The sequence below is a fragment of the Lagopus muta genome, chromosome 1, assembly GCF_023343835.1.
Source record: "Lagopus muta isolate bLagMut1 chromosome 1, bLagMut1 primary, whole genome shotgun sequence".
NCBI classification, from domain to species: Eukaryota; Metazoa; Chordata; class Aves; order Galliformes; family Phasianidae; genus Lagopus; species Lagopus muta.
Genome location: NC_064433.1, coordinates 21,769,196 through 21,787,046, shown reverse-complemented (window position 1 = coordinate 21,787,046; position 17,851 = coordinate 21,769,196). Strand labels below are relative to the sequence as shown.

Sequence of the window (17,851 nt, the reverse complement as noted above, 5' to 3'; positions counted from 1 at the left end):
ATTATTCCCACTTCAGAGTCTTCTAAAGTAGGTATGCTACTAGGAAGAAAAAAAGCATGAAGATTGAATGTTTGCAGGATGCCTAGCCAAATTTGAAGCTGCATCCGGGGATACAATGCTAAAGTCTCTTTCACATAGAGGACGTGCCTAACTATGAAAGCATCCAATAATCATCTGGGAGAACATCACTTTAATTTTAGTTTTGCCAGTAGCCAGTACTGTGACATTTGTCTTCATTTCTCCCCTGTGCTTCATTTTACTGTCATATTATGGAAGAGATGGTGACCTCCACCTCTGTAGGGTGCACTAAGAGCTACTGATGAAGAAAACAGCATTACGCTGCCAGGTAAAAATCCATTACTTGGGGTGAGGAGGAGGGAAGGCAGCTACATTATCTCATTTGCTAATAGCAAGGGTTAAAACAGTTTAATACTAGTACTGTGGAACTTCTCTCCACAGTCTGTGAATATCAATTATTATTTGAACATCAATTACTACCTGATAGGCTGTTCACTGTTTTAGAAAGTCTCAGATATGCTATAACCATGAAGGAAATGGAGATATCCTTCCACCATACAGGATACCCTTGATTAAAATGACATTTATTACAGCTAACAGTTACAACTGTCATTACTTAAAAGGGTTTCTTCTTCACAGGTTCAAAGCACTGCATTTGCCAATGCATTGTGAAGTACAAAATTAGTTTGAATTGACTTGAATGAAAACAAATTCTAATAGTTTGGAATTAGTTATCACAAAATAGTAGTGGCATATGGCCAATTTTACACAAACCTCATCCTGAATGCAAATCATCTATTTCCACCTATTTCTAGTCAGTCGCCTGATAGCAGCAGTTTCAAAAGCTGAGCAGACTAATTCCAATACAGCTGTTCAATACAAGTAATCATTTTCTCCATACACATAGGTTCTTCCTCTTAAGAAAGAGGGCTGCATGAAACGTACAGGGATATTTTAGTTTGGATTTGGGCATTACTATTAATACCTCCTAGAAACTGCATTAAGAGCTTAATCTCAGCCATCTGCTATAGTATGGGCTCTGCAGCTGAAGATTTTCTTTGCAATTCTCACCACTAGTATTATAAACCCTAAATTTCTACCATGTAAGAAAGGCCCCCCTGCACAATTTGTACTTCTGCTAGGGGTTCCCTTTGGAGCACTTAAATGAACAGAATGAAGGTAACAGCTGAGTGTAGTTTATTGATTGAAAAAACTTAGGGAAAGATAAACTGCTGACCTTGCAATATTCAATTTTCAAGGCAGGGGACAAATGGATGGAAGTGACCTCTGCCAAGTCAGGACTTCAAAAAAACAGCTGCAAATAGAAACCTGCTGACCACGGAGTTGACAATTTCCTATCTAAACTTACTACCTACTATCCAAAAATAAATGCACAGATGACTGCTGAATGGGAAAGCTCCTTCTCAGAAGCTTCAACTCTTCCTCTGCCCAGATCCCAAGAGTATTCTTCTGGGTGCCAGATGTACTTCTCAGGCGCCTGCTCTGCCCTGTGAGGCAAAACCAGAACAGCAAAACAGTGAAGAATCTACTCATTTACAACTAATGAGATATGCTTATTCATACAACAAAAACTCTGTAGAAAGGGCAGCAGGATGGATTTCTCCTTTGCACTCAACAACTCTCCTTCAAAGAAATCCATCAATTCCCAGTTTAAATCCATAGGAGAGGGCAGCAGTACAACTTCACACAGAGCAGCTACATTTAGCAACTATAGGCAGAATAGAGGAATATAGGCAGTGATATTGTGATTTTTATCCTTAAGTACTCATGTTTGACTGGGCCAGAACTCCATACAAACTGAGGATAATTTTCCCTACAGTATTGTTGCTTCCCCATTCTTAAGTATAACTTGTAAATGTTGTTCAGTAGCAGTAACATACTAAGTCACATATTAGAACTATGTAGCTGTCTGAATTAACAGATAATCCAATTTTACTCTACCTAAAATGTCAGGTAAGTAGTGCTGCATGTTGCATGAGAAGCAAAGTTTACAAGAATGACAATCACTATTGAATTAGATCGTTAAAAGAGTTTGTGGATTCTAAAGTTACCAACACAATTTACATTAAAACAGTAGTTTAAGACATTTTGAAAAATCTTGGGGTAGAAAATCTACTTTGAAGAACATTTAGGAAAAAAAAAAAAAAAACATTAGTAGGACTGAGACTGACCATTAGCCTTCTTAGTGAGCATTCTCTGAATTAATGAAATACAGCCAGTTGAAACAAAAGAATGTTTTAATTAGAAAGATCTTAACACAGCTTTGCTTTTGATCCTAACGAAAATGAAATTCTGAGACAACCAGTCTGTATAGCAGCGTTAGGCCAGTCAGCCAGTACCACCAATGCAATCAAGCATCAGATTGGAAGCGCTACATACTTCAGTTTCTGAACTATTTTTTCCACAAGTCTTTCCGCCTGCTCTGGGATCACTGACAATAAGGTGAAGCTGCACAACATCACTTGCTCTTGCTGCCTCAAACAACTGGCAACAGCTTTTCTGTCAGGTCAAATATTTGCCACTTTTCTGAAAGCCTCCATTCATGTAATAACTTACAGTGCTTTTATGATAGCATAAAGACAGTGCAGTACAATGATATGGCTGCTAACAATAAAAATGTTCATTAATACAGGTTGTAACCAATTAACAGAAAAAAAAAAAAGGTTACTAATGACAGGGACATTTCTCCAGAAGTATAACACATTTTGAAATGCAATAATCCTTCAGTATCGCACTGATACAACTTAAGATCCAGAGACTAACAGCAGCTCCCCGTGCCAGAGCTGACACTGGATTGCCAGTTTTTACATTAATATTCCTTTCCTTCGTGTTCAACTAACTACATCAGTGGCTCTCAGTACTCGAACAGCCACAATCTGTTAGCACAGAAACAGAATGCTCTTGATATTTATGAAAAATAACATCAGCCTCAGGAGTACACAGTTCTGAGAATATCAAATAATCAGCTTGTTTCAAGATAGAGCTCAAAAATTTTGGGAGCCCACCCAAAATATTTGGTATAGACATAGAAATAGGATCTCCCTTGCAGTTTGCTAGAGGAAATAATTACAAGAGTGGTTCCTACATATTATCAGTGCATTAAGAAGTTGCTAGAGGTTCAGAATTACAAACTGCAGATTATGTTTGTCAGAAACACTGTAGTAAAAACACTGACCTTCCTATAAAAAGCTGGCAATGGGACTATGCCAGCAAAAGGGCTAGAGTTTAACAAAATTTGAGAGGGAAAAAACCCTCCTTTCTTGCTAGACCAAATTCTATCCTGGGCAGATAGGCTACTGATAGGAGATGAAGCAGATTCACACAATGAACTGGAGCCAAGTTCGCTAACAAATGTGTCCTGTAGAACAGCTTTGTTAACCAAAGGTGCATCCTTCAGAAGGCTTCTGCCACCCACAGCGAGATGTGCAATGTTCACACAGAATTTCAGAGCTCTACAGGGCTGATCTGGAACACAGGCTGCTACCTCTGTTGATCCCCACGCACAAGCCTCTGCTCTGCAACAGACATTTTGCAGACATCTCTGAAGAATTCCAGAGTCAGTGACATGTCAGCTACTTCACTTTTGGACCTGAGTACTCAAACAGCACACACACCATGCTGCACTTCAACAAAGTATTCAATGCATTTGACATGAGAAACAGCTTTGATGATACACAGCAAGCAGTCTCATTTATGGCTGGTCTGTTTATTAGGTTCAAGCCAACTACAGAATACCTTTTGCTATTTCAGACCTGCATCTGTGTCTGCCTGTATGCAGTGACTATGGAGAAATTATTTCTAGTGAGATGCAACAATGGCATTGTACCAATACCTGCACATTTAATTTCTACAGCAATTATTGCAGCCAGAATTGACATGCAAGTCAGCACTGTAACATAAAGACAAAAAGCATTCAGCTTCTAAATGATGGGTTATTGCCTCCCTTGCACTCTGAAGCAAAGATGGCCTGCTGCTGCAGAACTGCCTGTACAGCACCAAGCATCACCAGGGGCCTGGCGCCTGCCAGCATGTACATAACAGCAAGCACTGGGTTGGGAATGGGGGAGGGAAGTGAGGGGAGAGAAGGAAAGAGCAACCACAGGAATCACAGGACAGTAGAGAAAAACTACCAGCTTCAAGTATTTAGGTGCTTCAGCTTTAAGTTATCTAACATCAGACCTACTGGATATAGAAGCCATACACACATTCACAACCCTGTCAGAACCAAAAGATAATGGTGGAACACAAAAACAGAAAGCAATGATTTAGCTGTCATTAACAATGCTACTTCCTTCCCTAGCACAGTCTCTGGATCTCAAGTAGAGAATAAGTTCCAGAGAACTGCAGGAACTCTTTAAAATGCAGCCACAATAGAGATTTCAAGAGAGCTCAGTACAGATCTCCAGAGTCTCTGAAGACACATGGAACTTTCCTCTTGAATTACTTATAACTATACATATCAGAAAATCATGGAATGGATTAGGTTGGAGGCGACCTTAAAGATCACTTAGTTCCAACTTCCCTGCCATAAGAAGAGCTGCCAACCACTACATCAAGCTGCCCAGGATCCCATCCAACCTGGCCTGAAATGCCTCCAAAGATGGGGCACACACAACCTCCCCGGGCAGCCCGTTCCAGCCTCACCATGATTCGAGCACAAAATTTCTTACTCATCTAAGTTTTCCCTGCTTCAGTTTAAAGCCCTTCCCCCTTCCTCTCCTGCCATCAGCCTGTGTAAAGACTTAGTCTGCCTTTTGCTTATAAGCTTCCTTCAAGTACTGGAAGGCCATAATGAGGTCCCCCAGAGCCTACTCTTCTCTAAGCTGAACAAGCCCAGCTCCCTCAATCTACCCTCATGGTGCTCCAGCCCTCTGATCATTTCTGTGACTCTCTTCTGGACCCACTACAACTGCTCTGCATCCCTCCTGTATTAGGGGCCCTAGGCTTGCACGCAGTACTCAAAGGGCAGAGCAGAGGGGAACCTTTCTCACCCTGCTGGCCACCCTTCCTTTGATGCAACCCAGCATACTCTCAACCTTCCAGGTTTCAGAACACATTGGTAGCTCACATCCAGCTTTTCATTCACCAGGACCTCCAAGTCCTTCTCTGCAGGGCTGCTCGTAAGTTCTTCTCCCATCCTGTACTCATACCTGGCATTGCCCTGATCCTTCTGTTGTGTCAAGAGCAAACTTTCTGAGGGTACGCTCAATCCCACTGTCTACATTATTGACAACAATGCTGAAGAGCACCAGTCTCAAGACAGATCCCTGGGGGACACAACTCATGACCAGCCTCCACTTGGACATACAGCTGATGACAACAACCCTTTTGCTATGACCATCCAAGTACAACCTTTGAATTCGTATCTCTCCAATTTAGAGATAAGGATGTGGCATGGGACCACTTCAAAGGCCTTGCACAAACTGAGGCAAACAACATCATTTGTCCTTCCTTTGTTCACCAATGTCGTTGCTCCACCATAGGCCACCAGCCTGGTCAGGCACAACCTGCCCTTGGTGAAGCTGTGTTGGTTGTCTCTGATCACCTCCTCATCTCGCATGTGTTTAACCATCTTTTCCAGTAGGATCTGCCCTATGATCTTCCCAGGCACGGATGTGAGGCTCACCAACCTGTTGTCCCCTGACTGAAGATGAAGATCAAGGTAAAGAACTCATTAAGCATTTTCACGTCTGGCGAGACCACTTCTCCCTTTTCATTTATCAGAGGGGGTATACTCTCCTTTGCCTCTTTGATCTCTTCTGTCCACTGTATCTTAAGAATCCCTTCCTGTTGTTTTTCACATCCCTCCCCAAATTCAATTCCATCTGCACCTTGGCTTTCCTGAATCCAACCCTTCACATCCACATAGCACCTCTATATTCTTCCCAGGAAACCCACCCCCGGTTCCACTGCTTATACTTACCCTTCTTTTCCCCCGCCTGATCAGCCATGCTGATTTGCTGCCTCATCTGCCTGATTTCTTATTCTAGGGGATGGAGAACACTTTACTCTCAGAAAGGCATCTTTAAAATGCTGCCAGCCCTGTTCTGCTCCACTGTCTCTAAGGACAGTTTTCCAGAGGATCTCATCCAACAACTCCTTAAACAGCCTGAAGTTCTGACTCCACTCTTTGCCAGGCCTGTGTTCCTCAAGATCACAAACTCAAGCACAACACGGTTGCTGCAGCCCAGGCTGCCACTTTTACGATCTCTTCGGCTTTGGTAAGCTCCAGGTCCAGTAATGCTTCAACTCTGATGGGTCTGTCCAATACCCAAATCAGAAATTTGTCACCAGTTGACTCAAAGAGTCTCCTGAACTGCTTGCATCTCACCATTTTGTTTTTATAGCAGATATCTGGGTGGTTGAAACTCCCCATCAGGATGAAAGCCTGCGAGCGTGACGCCTGTGTCGTGGTTTCCAATTTCTCCAGCTATTGGTTTAGAGGTACTTCAACTGTTTTTTTCAGATGCTTTACTTTCTTGGAGAAGTCCTCCCAAAAACCTTTGGAAGAAATCTGAGGTTTCTCTCCACTGCTTCATAGAGTGACAGTGAAACTCATCTGAAACAACCCCTTCTTCCATGAAATCTAATTTAAAGCCCCGAAAAGAAATTTTTGGGAATGTTTTCTTGATAAGCCTGTGCTCTGTAATCAAGAAGTATATTGAAAAAGTACACTGAAATGCAGCAGCCCTTCCGGTCATCCCTGCTGTACCTACTGTAGTCTACAGAACAGCTACAAGTTAGACAGATCTTGTTACAAGAAGCAAAATATTTATTTTTTTCCTCCCTGAAATCAGAGAACAGGATCAGGAGCCTTACGACCTTGTGTTCACAGTATGTCCGATGCACTTGATAGTCTAGCTACAGCAGTCGGTTGCTACATGCAAAGGCAAGCTTTCACCTGCTGGAAACTTCCAGCCACCTGCATTTTCTCAGGTTTCTAAAAGCAGTTTCAGAGAGCAAAGAGAAGATTGAATTTTGTTGCTCACAGTACTCTGACTTGATGTCAAAGCAGGACAGTTACGAGAGCAGCAGAGCTGGCCATTACAATACAATGCTAATACAAGTGCTAGAACTGACATGACATTAAATTCTCCTTATCACCACTGCTTTTGCCTCCTGGTGGTTTCTGGAGTTTGCACCAACTAGGATCAGAGATACTTTCTGGACCTGATGGCAGATGGTAGAGAAAAATTCACCTCTGTACAGATGAACTCCCGCTACTCCCAACACAATGCAAATTGGGCACAGATTGCTCTATGCATACCACCTATTAGAAACTGTGTTTACACCACCATTCCATTCCTAAACCAAGCTCATTAATTTGGATGAGCACTAGGTAGCATTACCTAAATCTATGCCAGGAAGCATGCCAACAAATTAAACACAACAGACAATCACAGGACAGTGCCTGAGTTTATGTTACTGCCCTACTTAGGTTTTGTTAGTATCAATAAAAGCTGACTGACAGACCAGAGGTGAGGGAAAGGACAGGATGCATTTTGCATGCACAAAGCTCCTACGTATCCTGTATGGATATCTCGCATCTGAGCTTGCCAGTTCTGGCTCCCAGGGGATAAAAAAGTATGGACCACATACCATACACATGGCCAGTGTGAGGGATGCACCCTGTGCTTATACTGGGTCAAGTCTGAGGCCACAGCTGGAACATCTGTTCAATAATCACATCTCACCTGAATGCTATAAATAGAGGGCAGAGGAACAGACCAGATATATTGTCTACAGGCAGCAGAGGGGCACCAATATTCCAATAATCTGTTAAGGAAATGTCTCAATGAAGAATTAAAGCACTCCTAAATGACATAAAAAGATGAAGTGAAAGCTCCATAACTTAGGGAAACATTCAGCACAAAACTCATCAAACAACTGAAATGCATCTAGGTGGGCTGCACCTTGTGCAGCCTTGAACTAAGGCAAGAAGGACAGCATGTCTGCAGTCAGAAGCTGCAAGTCTCTCGAATATGTAAATACTGGCACTTGAATATAACAAATCTCTCAACTTCTTTTTTTTTTTTTTTTTAAAGGACAAATGGTTTGTTGATTCACTCCTGAATTCCAGATATTAAAAATTACAAGCATTTTCAATTGTGATAATACTTTAAAGCCTTATTTAGTTTTAAATTTAAAGTTCCAGCTACCCAAACTGAAAACAACTTACAGTGCAACACAGTCAACTTCTTTATGAAAGATACAAATGACAATAACATTGTGTGGCCAAAAAATACTGGTTGATAAAAAGCTGTATACAATTAAGCACCAAATCTGTAAGTTTTTTGTAACCTGGCAGTTAACTGTTTCAAAAAAATATATATTTAAAAGCTACTAATCATCCTGTGTACCTAGTCATACAAGTTTCATACCTGAGATGCTGATAACTAAAGACAAAGAAACACCAACTCTACATTTAATTTATTAGAAACTACAGCTTCTTCCTTCACAGACACATGTAGAAGCCCTTGGCTGCAGCACTGCATAGAACACGCTACCACAGGATGTTCATCGTTTTCCCTTCTCTTGTCTGAGAACCACAAAAATCAAATACAGTTTTACAGAGACGAGTATATTTGGATGCCTTTGTGTATATTTGGAGTCATAAGCCAAGTGATGTTTCTGTTTGCTTTGGCTGACTGAGGGGGAGTAAGAGAAAAATGTCTACTTACAAAGAATGACCACATCTTAGCTGTGCTCAGAGAGAGCTGTCACATGCTAGGGGAGCAGGAAATAACTGAGAGTCCACTCAGAGCAGCACTAAGCAATTCTGTGGTTTCAAATCTGAGCGTGTAGAGTTGCCGAAGCCGTGTCTTCCAGCATTCAGTTTCCTAATACATCAGCGTCCGAACTGGAGAGCTTGGCCCTCCCTGGAGAAACAGCAGTGGAGGGTGGGGTAGTACAAGCCTGAGGAATATCACACTTAGGTTTTGCTGTTCCTTCTCTCACCCAAAAGTTCTCTTTTCTACAGTAATGCTAACAATGACTTTGGGCCAGCAATGAGAAATAGGAGGAAAAATGTCTAATGGGCACATCTCGGGCTGAAGTGCATTGTACGCAAGTAGCAGAGAACAGCTGGTTAGCATCGACTGCCTCCTCTCCCCATGCAACGCTCTGCTGAGCTAGGAGAATACAAACTGTGTCCAGCCCAGCACTGGGTATGGCTTGGGCTACATGCCAGATGAGACAACCAGTTCATCAGCAAGAACAAAGCAGTTGTGCAATAAAGAACAAAATGATAAGGGAGTGGAGGGAAGAACAGTGAGGAAGAAACACTCTCCTTTTCATTGGGATGCCTTTGTGCACATTCTGGATACAGGGGCTGGAGGGAGAAAGGGCTACTCTCACAAAGCAGCTGAGGTGCCAAGGAAAAAGAGGAAACGGGGAGGAAATCTTCCTGCTGGTACAGAAGGGCAGAAATCTTGTTAAAGATAAGAATGTTGTAATGAGGGAATGGAAGGAGACCCTGATGCAAACATACCAAATTCAGGGGATAAAAGTCACAGCACAGGACGTTGAAGCAAACCAGCAGAACAGAGCTTACAAGAGCAACAGTCACCACATCGATGTCCCAAGTGTCATTAACAACTCCACAATTATCTGCTATATAAAAATCTTAACAGAGTTCGATTTCCTCCAAGAAAAACATACTTCAAGAAGGCCATTGGTAGCACATGTTACAACAGAAGTAGTCTTAAGTTATAAAGCATTTTACACTTTTCTTTATTCCTTAGAAAGATACTAATACAAAAATTAGTACTCTGTTCTTTTCTTATCCATGTATCACATATGCATAAATAAATCTCTTGGCAGTCACTTCAAGCATTTACTATTTAGGGATGAATTCCCATATTCAAATATTCTTGCTAGACAGAAAGATAAGTATTAGGTTTCGTTACTTAATATTCAAAGTATGTAATTTAGGAATCCATATTTTAACTTAACCTTTCTTGTAAATATTCCCAATTGTCTTGGGTAACTTTGGGAAAGCCATCATCATTAGACATTAGAAGCAAACGTATTTTTGAAGTGTTGGCAAACTCAGAGGCAACAGTTATCCTTCCACAGCTAAGAGTTCAGACAATGAAATACAGTTTTCTTAGCAGTTTGAAGAGCAGAAAACTGTATTTTCTTTCAGTAGGTTGGTGTTACTCATACTGCAGGCACAGCACCCTCAGCATATAAAACACGCTTAATGAGCACAAATAGGCTCCTGTATGACTATACTGCTCTTATGCTGCACAGTGGCAAATTAGAAAAGGGGAGAAAAAGGCAAAATAACACATTCACTTTGAAGGGAAATGAGATGAACGCAGGGGAATTCTGAATTACACATAAAGTTCTGAAGGGGAAAATAGTGTGTGAAATCTTACAGAAATGAAAACGCTTATGACCTTGATTAGCAAGCCTCAGTGTGATCTTTCAGCTTTAAACTAGTCACAATGGAGAACTGGAAAACCCATTAACACTTTCTCAGAAAAGTTAAAAAGAAAAAAAGCTGCCAGGAATAAGGATTTTAAAGATAGCTGATTAAACTGCTTCACCAACATGTGGATGCATGTATGAATGCAAGTGCCTAAGGTGAGCTGAAATCTGCAGATCTGTCAGCATGTCATGGAGTCAAGGAGCAGCAGCTGTTCCTTTGCCAGCAACGATCTTCTCCTCTGAACATTAAGTCTACAGGAACTGAGTAATTTGTAAGAAGTTCTGTTAACAATATATCGTTATGGAAGAAGTTCAACATCTGAATTCTAATCTGAGATCCCTAAAGTGTGATGCACTGCATAAACATGAAGAGGTATCAGAAATTACCTACCTTTAACTCAAAGGTAGATGAAAGTACCAACTGAATCTGAAGAATTAAGAAAGGGAGCAGTTCTCTGTAAAAGCATCTCCACGACTGTCTGCATTACATCTTTCTCCACTTGGCCCTTCTGCTCCTGTCACACAAAGATCACAGCCCACTTGAGAGTTTTAGAACGTAGCTGGGAAAGTTCAGGAAGGTAACTGTATAGCTATTTTGCCCATTTTATTGGTTAGCCAGGCATAAACAACATGTCTGGAAGCCACAGAATTTAGCGTGGCAGCACACCCACCATAATATTGAGAAACAAAACCATCTCTACAGCATCTGATAGTGCTCCCTTTTAAAACCACCCATGAAGATACACTTCAAATTCCCCTAAACCCACTTTGTATGATTTACTGTTACAAGGAAAAACTGGTCATCCAAGAAAAGCCCTCTGTGCACAAGCAACACAATGCCAACCGTTCTTGAGGAAATCCTACCCTGACCAACTAATAAGCACTCTGTCTAGTGCTCACGGCACATTTCTGCTACATCCTTTGTATTATCTAGGTATTAGGTCACGAAATCACGAGTGCTCTGCACTATACCAAGTCTTATTTCTGTACTGCAGAGATTCCTCAGGAGACAAGTATACGAAACATGCTCTCTGGAAGAGAGGACACTATAAATCTTACCACACTCCTTTAAGTGAATTGCAAACATTCTCAAATAAAACACGGAAAAGCTCACCCAAACTATCACTGCTGCAGGCAGCTCTGCCTATAGATCAACATAAAAACCAAAGCCCTTTGTCCTTCTGGTTACTGAACTACTACAAGGTTTCTCAGTGACAATCATTCATCAGACGCAAACCACTTCAACATCTCAGTGCTGAGCTATCAGTGCCCGCTGCCATGTGCAGCTGCTGCCAACCAGCAATAACAGTGGCAAACAAACTCTTAATTCCTGCAGTTTGTGGAGACACCAACAGCCAAGCAATAAAGGTCATGAGAAGGCCTACAAAAGACAGGGAATTACCAGAACTCCACTAAAGGAAGTTTGAAATCTCAAGTCCAAAGAGCCTCCAGGAATACTAATTCAATCCTGACAAGAGATTTTTTTAGAAGGACCTTATATACTCTGCCTATGTTAGGCTCCTGAAAATTCCAGAAGAAAGAGTCCCAGAGGAAACACTTTAAAATGAGAAGATTCAAATCAATATTTATGATCAGATAAAGCAGAGAAATCACAAATTCATCATTTAAGGAGCAACAAAGTAGTCTTCCAATTTACATATCTGCAGGAAATAACAAATTCAGTTTTATCTTCTAAGAGCTACCTCATTCTCGGGCGTTCTCCTAAATAAGCAGTATTCAGCCATCTTGGTGGAAATCCTGTAGTCAAAACATCTCATGAGTGTTCATCCAAATTCTTCCACCTGATTCTTAGCTGCAAAGTGCAGCTAAGTTACAACACAACTGCTTGTGACTACAAATTGCTCCCATCCTGTTGTGCCTTGGTCCTACAGGATTCCAGAGCACATTATCAGCAGCATGCCTGGTATCTGTGACCAGCTGAGTAATCATGGAGGCTTCTGGGACTCAACTACCTGTGAAAGGTAAAAGGTTTACAAAGTAGTTCAGAAGAGAATGCAAGAGCTCTGAAGCCTTAATGGATTGAGGTTTACTCCAGTCAAATCTTACTAGATTTCCTCCTTTATGCTTACAAACAACACTTCCTAACAAAGTGGGACTCACTTTACACATCAAGACACCTAATATTTGGTGTCTACCATGAGTTAACAGACATTTATAGTGCCTACAGCCAAACAGACAAATTCAGATCATAACTGTAAATTACTTTCTCGAGTTTAGGTAAGGGCCAATGATAGCCACTGACAACTGTGGAACTCAAACACAGGAATTTCTCTTATCCTGAACTAAATTGTACTTTTCATGAACTGGTTCTTTCCCTCAAATACATTCAGAAATAAGACACAACATCTTGTACAGCATTCACGTGTAGTCTCAAAACATTTCTCAGCCATGAGTAAATTACTACATAGTTCACTACCCTTGTTTAATAGCAGGCTGTAAGGAAAATAAGATTGAGAAATACTTAATGATAAAACACCGCTGCTGCAGATATAAGGAGGCAGTTTGAGGACACTGACTTGCTCTGGAAAGTCCCACCTGACCCAATCCTGTGAAAATCACTTTTGTAGCCCAAATTTGGTTCAGAGGGAACAGTTAAAAATCAGTGTAATTCTCAGGTTAGCCCTGACACGCTGCTTAGGGATATGACTACAGTGGATACTAATAAGGCATCTGAAAAAGTTGCATGGTTTTGCATAGAATAGGACCGACACACAGAAATTCAGACTCAACTCAACATCTTGTGTTTCACAGGACCCTACCCCTTTCCCTCTGTATTCCCCTTCCGCATCTCGCTTAAGCCCAGATGCAAACATGAAGCAATCAGCACATCTAAACAGATGACTAACTTCCTCCCATCTCTTCAAGAGATAACTCCTTTTCAAACTACAGCCTCAGCTTTTCTGCTACCCTCACAGGCGTGCCGCCTGCAGCATAAACTTGAAGTGACAGAGCCCCAGTACTTCTCTGCCACACAAGGCCTCCAATTACTCCGACCTGTAGTCTGCTGTCAAGTCTTAGTTCATGTTATCATAAGGACAAGTAATCTTACAAGTCCCTTCTTGGAGAAATCTAATTCTTATCAATCAAGAACTAAAACTTCCATTTACGTTTTAATTGTTTAATCTGAAGCATTACTGAAACTTGTCCTTTGGCTCTGACATACAATCTCATTCTGGTCACATGCATTTTAAAAGCAGCCAAAATAGTTCTCTTGGTTTACTGTTGTGTCACTTCACTTTCTGCATTCTTTACCAGTTCCTGTTTACCACATTAACTACAGAAAGACCTTAGCAACTAGCTATCCCTAGCCTTGCTTTCTTATCCGAGTGTTCAGTCCCACTCCTAAGCACTATAAGATATCCAGACTCCATCGACCGCTTCCAGTGCTATCAACTACACAATTGCCATGTGGTTTTTTCTTTCCTGAGGTAAAAAGCATAAAACCGTTTCTGCAGAAAAAGTAATTCTACATCAGTGATGTTACTAATCACTATTAATCATGCAAATTAATGAAGTGACGTCTTTATTAGAAAGAATTAATTGGACACCTACTATTTTACCCTTAAACCCATTCCTTAGGTCAAAACTAAAGCAAATTCAGCAAAATCATACAAGCTTAGCATAGCTATTAAAATATTCTGATAATACATACAAGAATCTCATAGCTCAGATTAGGATAAGTTTACACAGACTTAATTTTACATTATGATACAAATAAGATAAAGAACTACTAAAGGGAGTAAACTTCACACCTGACAGATAACAAACGTCACGTGCCTGAATGAAAATTAGTTAAATGCTTTTCATGTACCCATGCAGCAATGAAAGTCCTGGCTGGCTACCTGCTTGACACTTACTGTAAGCAGTTCTACACCTGGCTTAGTATTTAAACTAAATTAGCTACAGCTTTAAATATAAGTCAATGGCTTGTTTTAGCCCCTGACAAATTAGGCTTTCAAAGATAGTGCATCTGCTTACTAACTCAGACAAGCATTTTATATCTCAGCAAAATAATAATAATAATAATAAAGCCAAGATCAGTAACCTTTACATGGATTTGACTACTAAACAATGAGATTCTCAGAGTATCAGTATAAAGGTATCAGCCCCACCAACACAAACACAATTATGGCTCTTCACCCACTTGTATCACATCTATCAGTCATAATGACTTAAGATGTCATTGAAATTATGTCAATACTGAATTTCATAGGTTGTGAACACTCAACCAGTATGATTAATTGAATTGCTTTTCCACAGAATAAAAATCTGAGTAGTGCAATCTCAATGTAGCTGCCTTGTAACCAGTCCAAGACAATCAAAGGCAGGTCTGTTGAAGTAGATCAGGTCCAGAAAGCCACGTGCTTTCTTAACCAAGACCCCCAAGCCTGTTTACAGCACTACGCCCTCCGCAAGAGCATCACAAGTTATTACTCTAAAAAGAGTATCTAGGATCATAGTCTCGTGTCTCAACTGCTCCTCTGGCACTCAATCACATAAACATAAGGTTATATAAAACATAACCTGAAATGATACTGGGATGACAGAAACATCACGCACAGCATCAAACCCATGCATCACTTGCAGCAGTCTGAGAACACAGCCAGACCAGTCTGCGTGAAAGCAAACTTGCAGCATCCTAAGAAACTCGCAAGATTTTTCTTCCCCTACCATTTATTAAGTTTTGCTAATGAATAATTCAAGCATGGATATTAAGAGATCAAATATCATGCATATTACAGCAAGAGGGCATTCATCAGCACAGCATGCTAACACTGAGTTACAGTCAAGCTAGAAGGTCAACAGTGCCAGGAGTGCACTTAGGCTCTGATCTGACATTTCAGATTCAAACCGGATAGCAGAGGTGGTGACCATCCCCAGGTGCCCATTCCACTCTTCTGATAGAGGCCGCCACCCTTGCAACAGAAATGCTAGATTTGTTCATGAATCACTTTCCAAACTGCCACCTTTTTGGCTCAGCCCAACGTGTTTGGTTTATCTCTGGAGCTTCTGGACTTGAACTGTCAGGGATACAGCAGAGACGAACTACAACATGAGCCTATGCTTAACCTGGAGACTACACAGGGCAGGGGACAAAAGGGAAGTGGCTGAGACAATTGGGAAATCTTTGACTGAAATGGCATCCAAAATTCAGTGAAAACCCTAAGAATGCATAAATTCAGGAAAAACATGAAGCGAGACACATCTATAAAGCTATCAACCCGCCACAAATCACATCACCCAGATACTATACAGATATTTGTCTCTAAAGTCTGCCTTAAGTGGTATTTACACAGAAAAGTTGAGAATGTGAGTAGGTGAGTGTTAGAGCTGAGCATAACGTGTTCTCTTGACAAGAAAATCAGACTTGTAGAAAAACAAACTCAAACAATTTCATGTGCTTTTTTAATTTTTTTTTTTTTGGCAAAGGAATCAAACACATGAAATGCGTGCCTGAAAAATAGCTTGATTACAGATTTCTTGCAGATTTATCACTTCACAAAAAGTCTCCTCTTGACGTGTTTCACGATCACATCTTTTGACCCATTCCAGTGTAATTACTATGACAGCATCCTATTTAACTCACCCAATGTCAACATCGCCTACTTCCTGCTCAGTTACTGCATCTCCTGCTTTCCTGCAGGAGTCGGTTTGATCAACAACACCATCTCAAAGTCCAGAGTTATGTAGAACCATTGAGACTGCCTTGCTATCCTACTTCAAGGCACAAGCTCATGCTCATGACAAACCGTCACTGCATGACAGCAGGACGTCAGGTACCCGGCATTAGTAACCCAGCACTGCACACAAAGCATTGGAAGACGTTCAGGTGACAGTTCTGAGTGGCTTCAAGTGGCCATTTGAAAAAAAAGAAGAAAAAAAAAAAAAAGAGGAGCATTTATTCAAAAATACAGAAAAGAAAGTTTAAGATAAGCTGCATTTCTCCTAAAACATGGAGCTAACTTTTAAAGGCAGTTTCTGTCGCCGTTTTTAAAACACAGATGAGTACAACTCTACACTGAACTGCAAGAGGGTATTCTAAAAACGCAGAACTCGGCGACACACTTGGGGAACGCGTTCACCAGAAGCTTGTTCTCCTTAAATTGCCGCGTTGCCTTATTTTTGAGCCGAGAGCCGGAGGTGCAGCACCTGAGCACACGGACCTGCCCTCCGGGCCAAGTACGAAGCAGGGCAGGCCCGGCGCGGACACGGGCCTTCCACCGCTCTGTCGTGCCGCAGGTTCAGCCGGGGCCGCGCCGAGCCCCCAGACCCCCGGCCAGCTCCCCCGCGGAGCTCAGCCCTTCACAGCGCCCGCAGCCCCGGCCCAAGCGGCTCGGATCCCCGCGGAGAGGCGAGGCCGGGCCGAGGGTTCTCGCAGGCGGTCCCGCCGCCATTCATCGCGTCCCCCCTACGCTCCGGGCAGCGGCCGGGCCCCGCCGCCGAGCCCCCTCCGGGCAGCGAGCAGGGCCGGACAAACTTCCGGGCGAGAGCCGCGAACGGGGCAGGGAGGGAACGGGGCGGGGGGGAGGAGAGCTGGGCCGCTGGGAAGGACCGGGGCCGGGCACCGCCGCCGCCCCTCGGCTCGGCACGGCTCGGCAGGCACTCACCACGCATTTCTTGCCGAGGAAGCTGAAGAGGCTCTCGTTCTCCTGCGGGGTGAGCAGCAGCGAGCCGACGTTGGTGACCCGCCGCGGCTGCGGGGGCTGCTGCGGGGCGCCGCTCATGGCCGGGCCGGCACGGCGCTGCCCTGCGACCGTTGGAGCCCGCGGCCCCCTACTCCTCCTCCTCCTCCTCCGCTGTGGCCTCGCTCACAGCAGCCGCATCGCGGAGCCTCCCTCTCGGGGCCGGGGAAGGAGGGAGGCGGAGGGGTAGGGGGGCCCGGAGAGCGGCCCGCGGGGGGGGCGCCGGGCAGGAGGCAGCGCCGGGCAGGAGGCAGCCCCGGCGCCCGCAGCCGATGGCGCCCGCCCCTCCGAGCGGCACTAAACTTCCAACTTCGGCCCGGCTCCGGCGGCCGCACAATCCAACATGGCAGCGGGGGCGGGCGAGACCACAGCGCGCGGCAGCCAGAGGGGAGGCCGTGAGAGAGAGAGAGAGAGGGAGCGCGCCGCCGCCACGACCATGCGCCGTGCGGGCCGCCGCCGCCTTCCGCTCCCGCCCCTCCTCGCCCGCCAGCTGGCGCGGAGCGTTCCGCCCTGCCCTGCCCTGCCCTCAGTACCTGCCCGGCCGGCCCGGCGGCTGCTGCGGGGCGGAGAGTGCGGCGGGTGGAGGAGGAAGGAGCGAGGAATGAGGAAGGGGCGCGGAGGGTTGCGGTGCTCCCGAAGCTGCGGGGACAGTTGGCCGGGCCCCTCGCTGCTGT

General features: G+C 43.4%; 1 protein-coding gene across 2 annotated transcripts in view; it reads right to left on the bottom strand.

The window, feature by feature from the left end:
* The window catches only part of WASL (WASP like actin nucleation promoting factor), a 48,429-nt gene extending 30,963 nt beyond the window's left edge, over nt 1–17,466 (bottom strand). Inside the window, exon 1 of one of the 2 annotated variants that reach the window (XM_048939915.1) lies at nt 17,103–17,466. In XM_048939915.1, coding sequence (XP_048795872.1) covers nt 17,103–17,219 — 117 coding nt within the window. In that variant the 5' untranslated portion in view covers nt 17,220–17,466. The remainder of the gene's footprint in view (nt 1–17,102) is intronic. The other variant, XM_048939996.1, reaches the window with a different exon arrangement.
* Between the last annotated feature and the right edge of the window lie 385 nt (nt 17,467–17,851).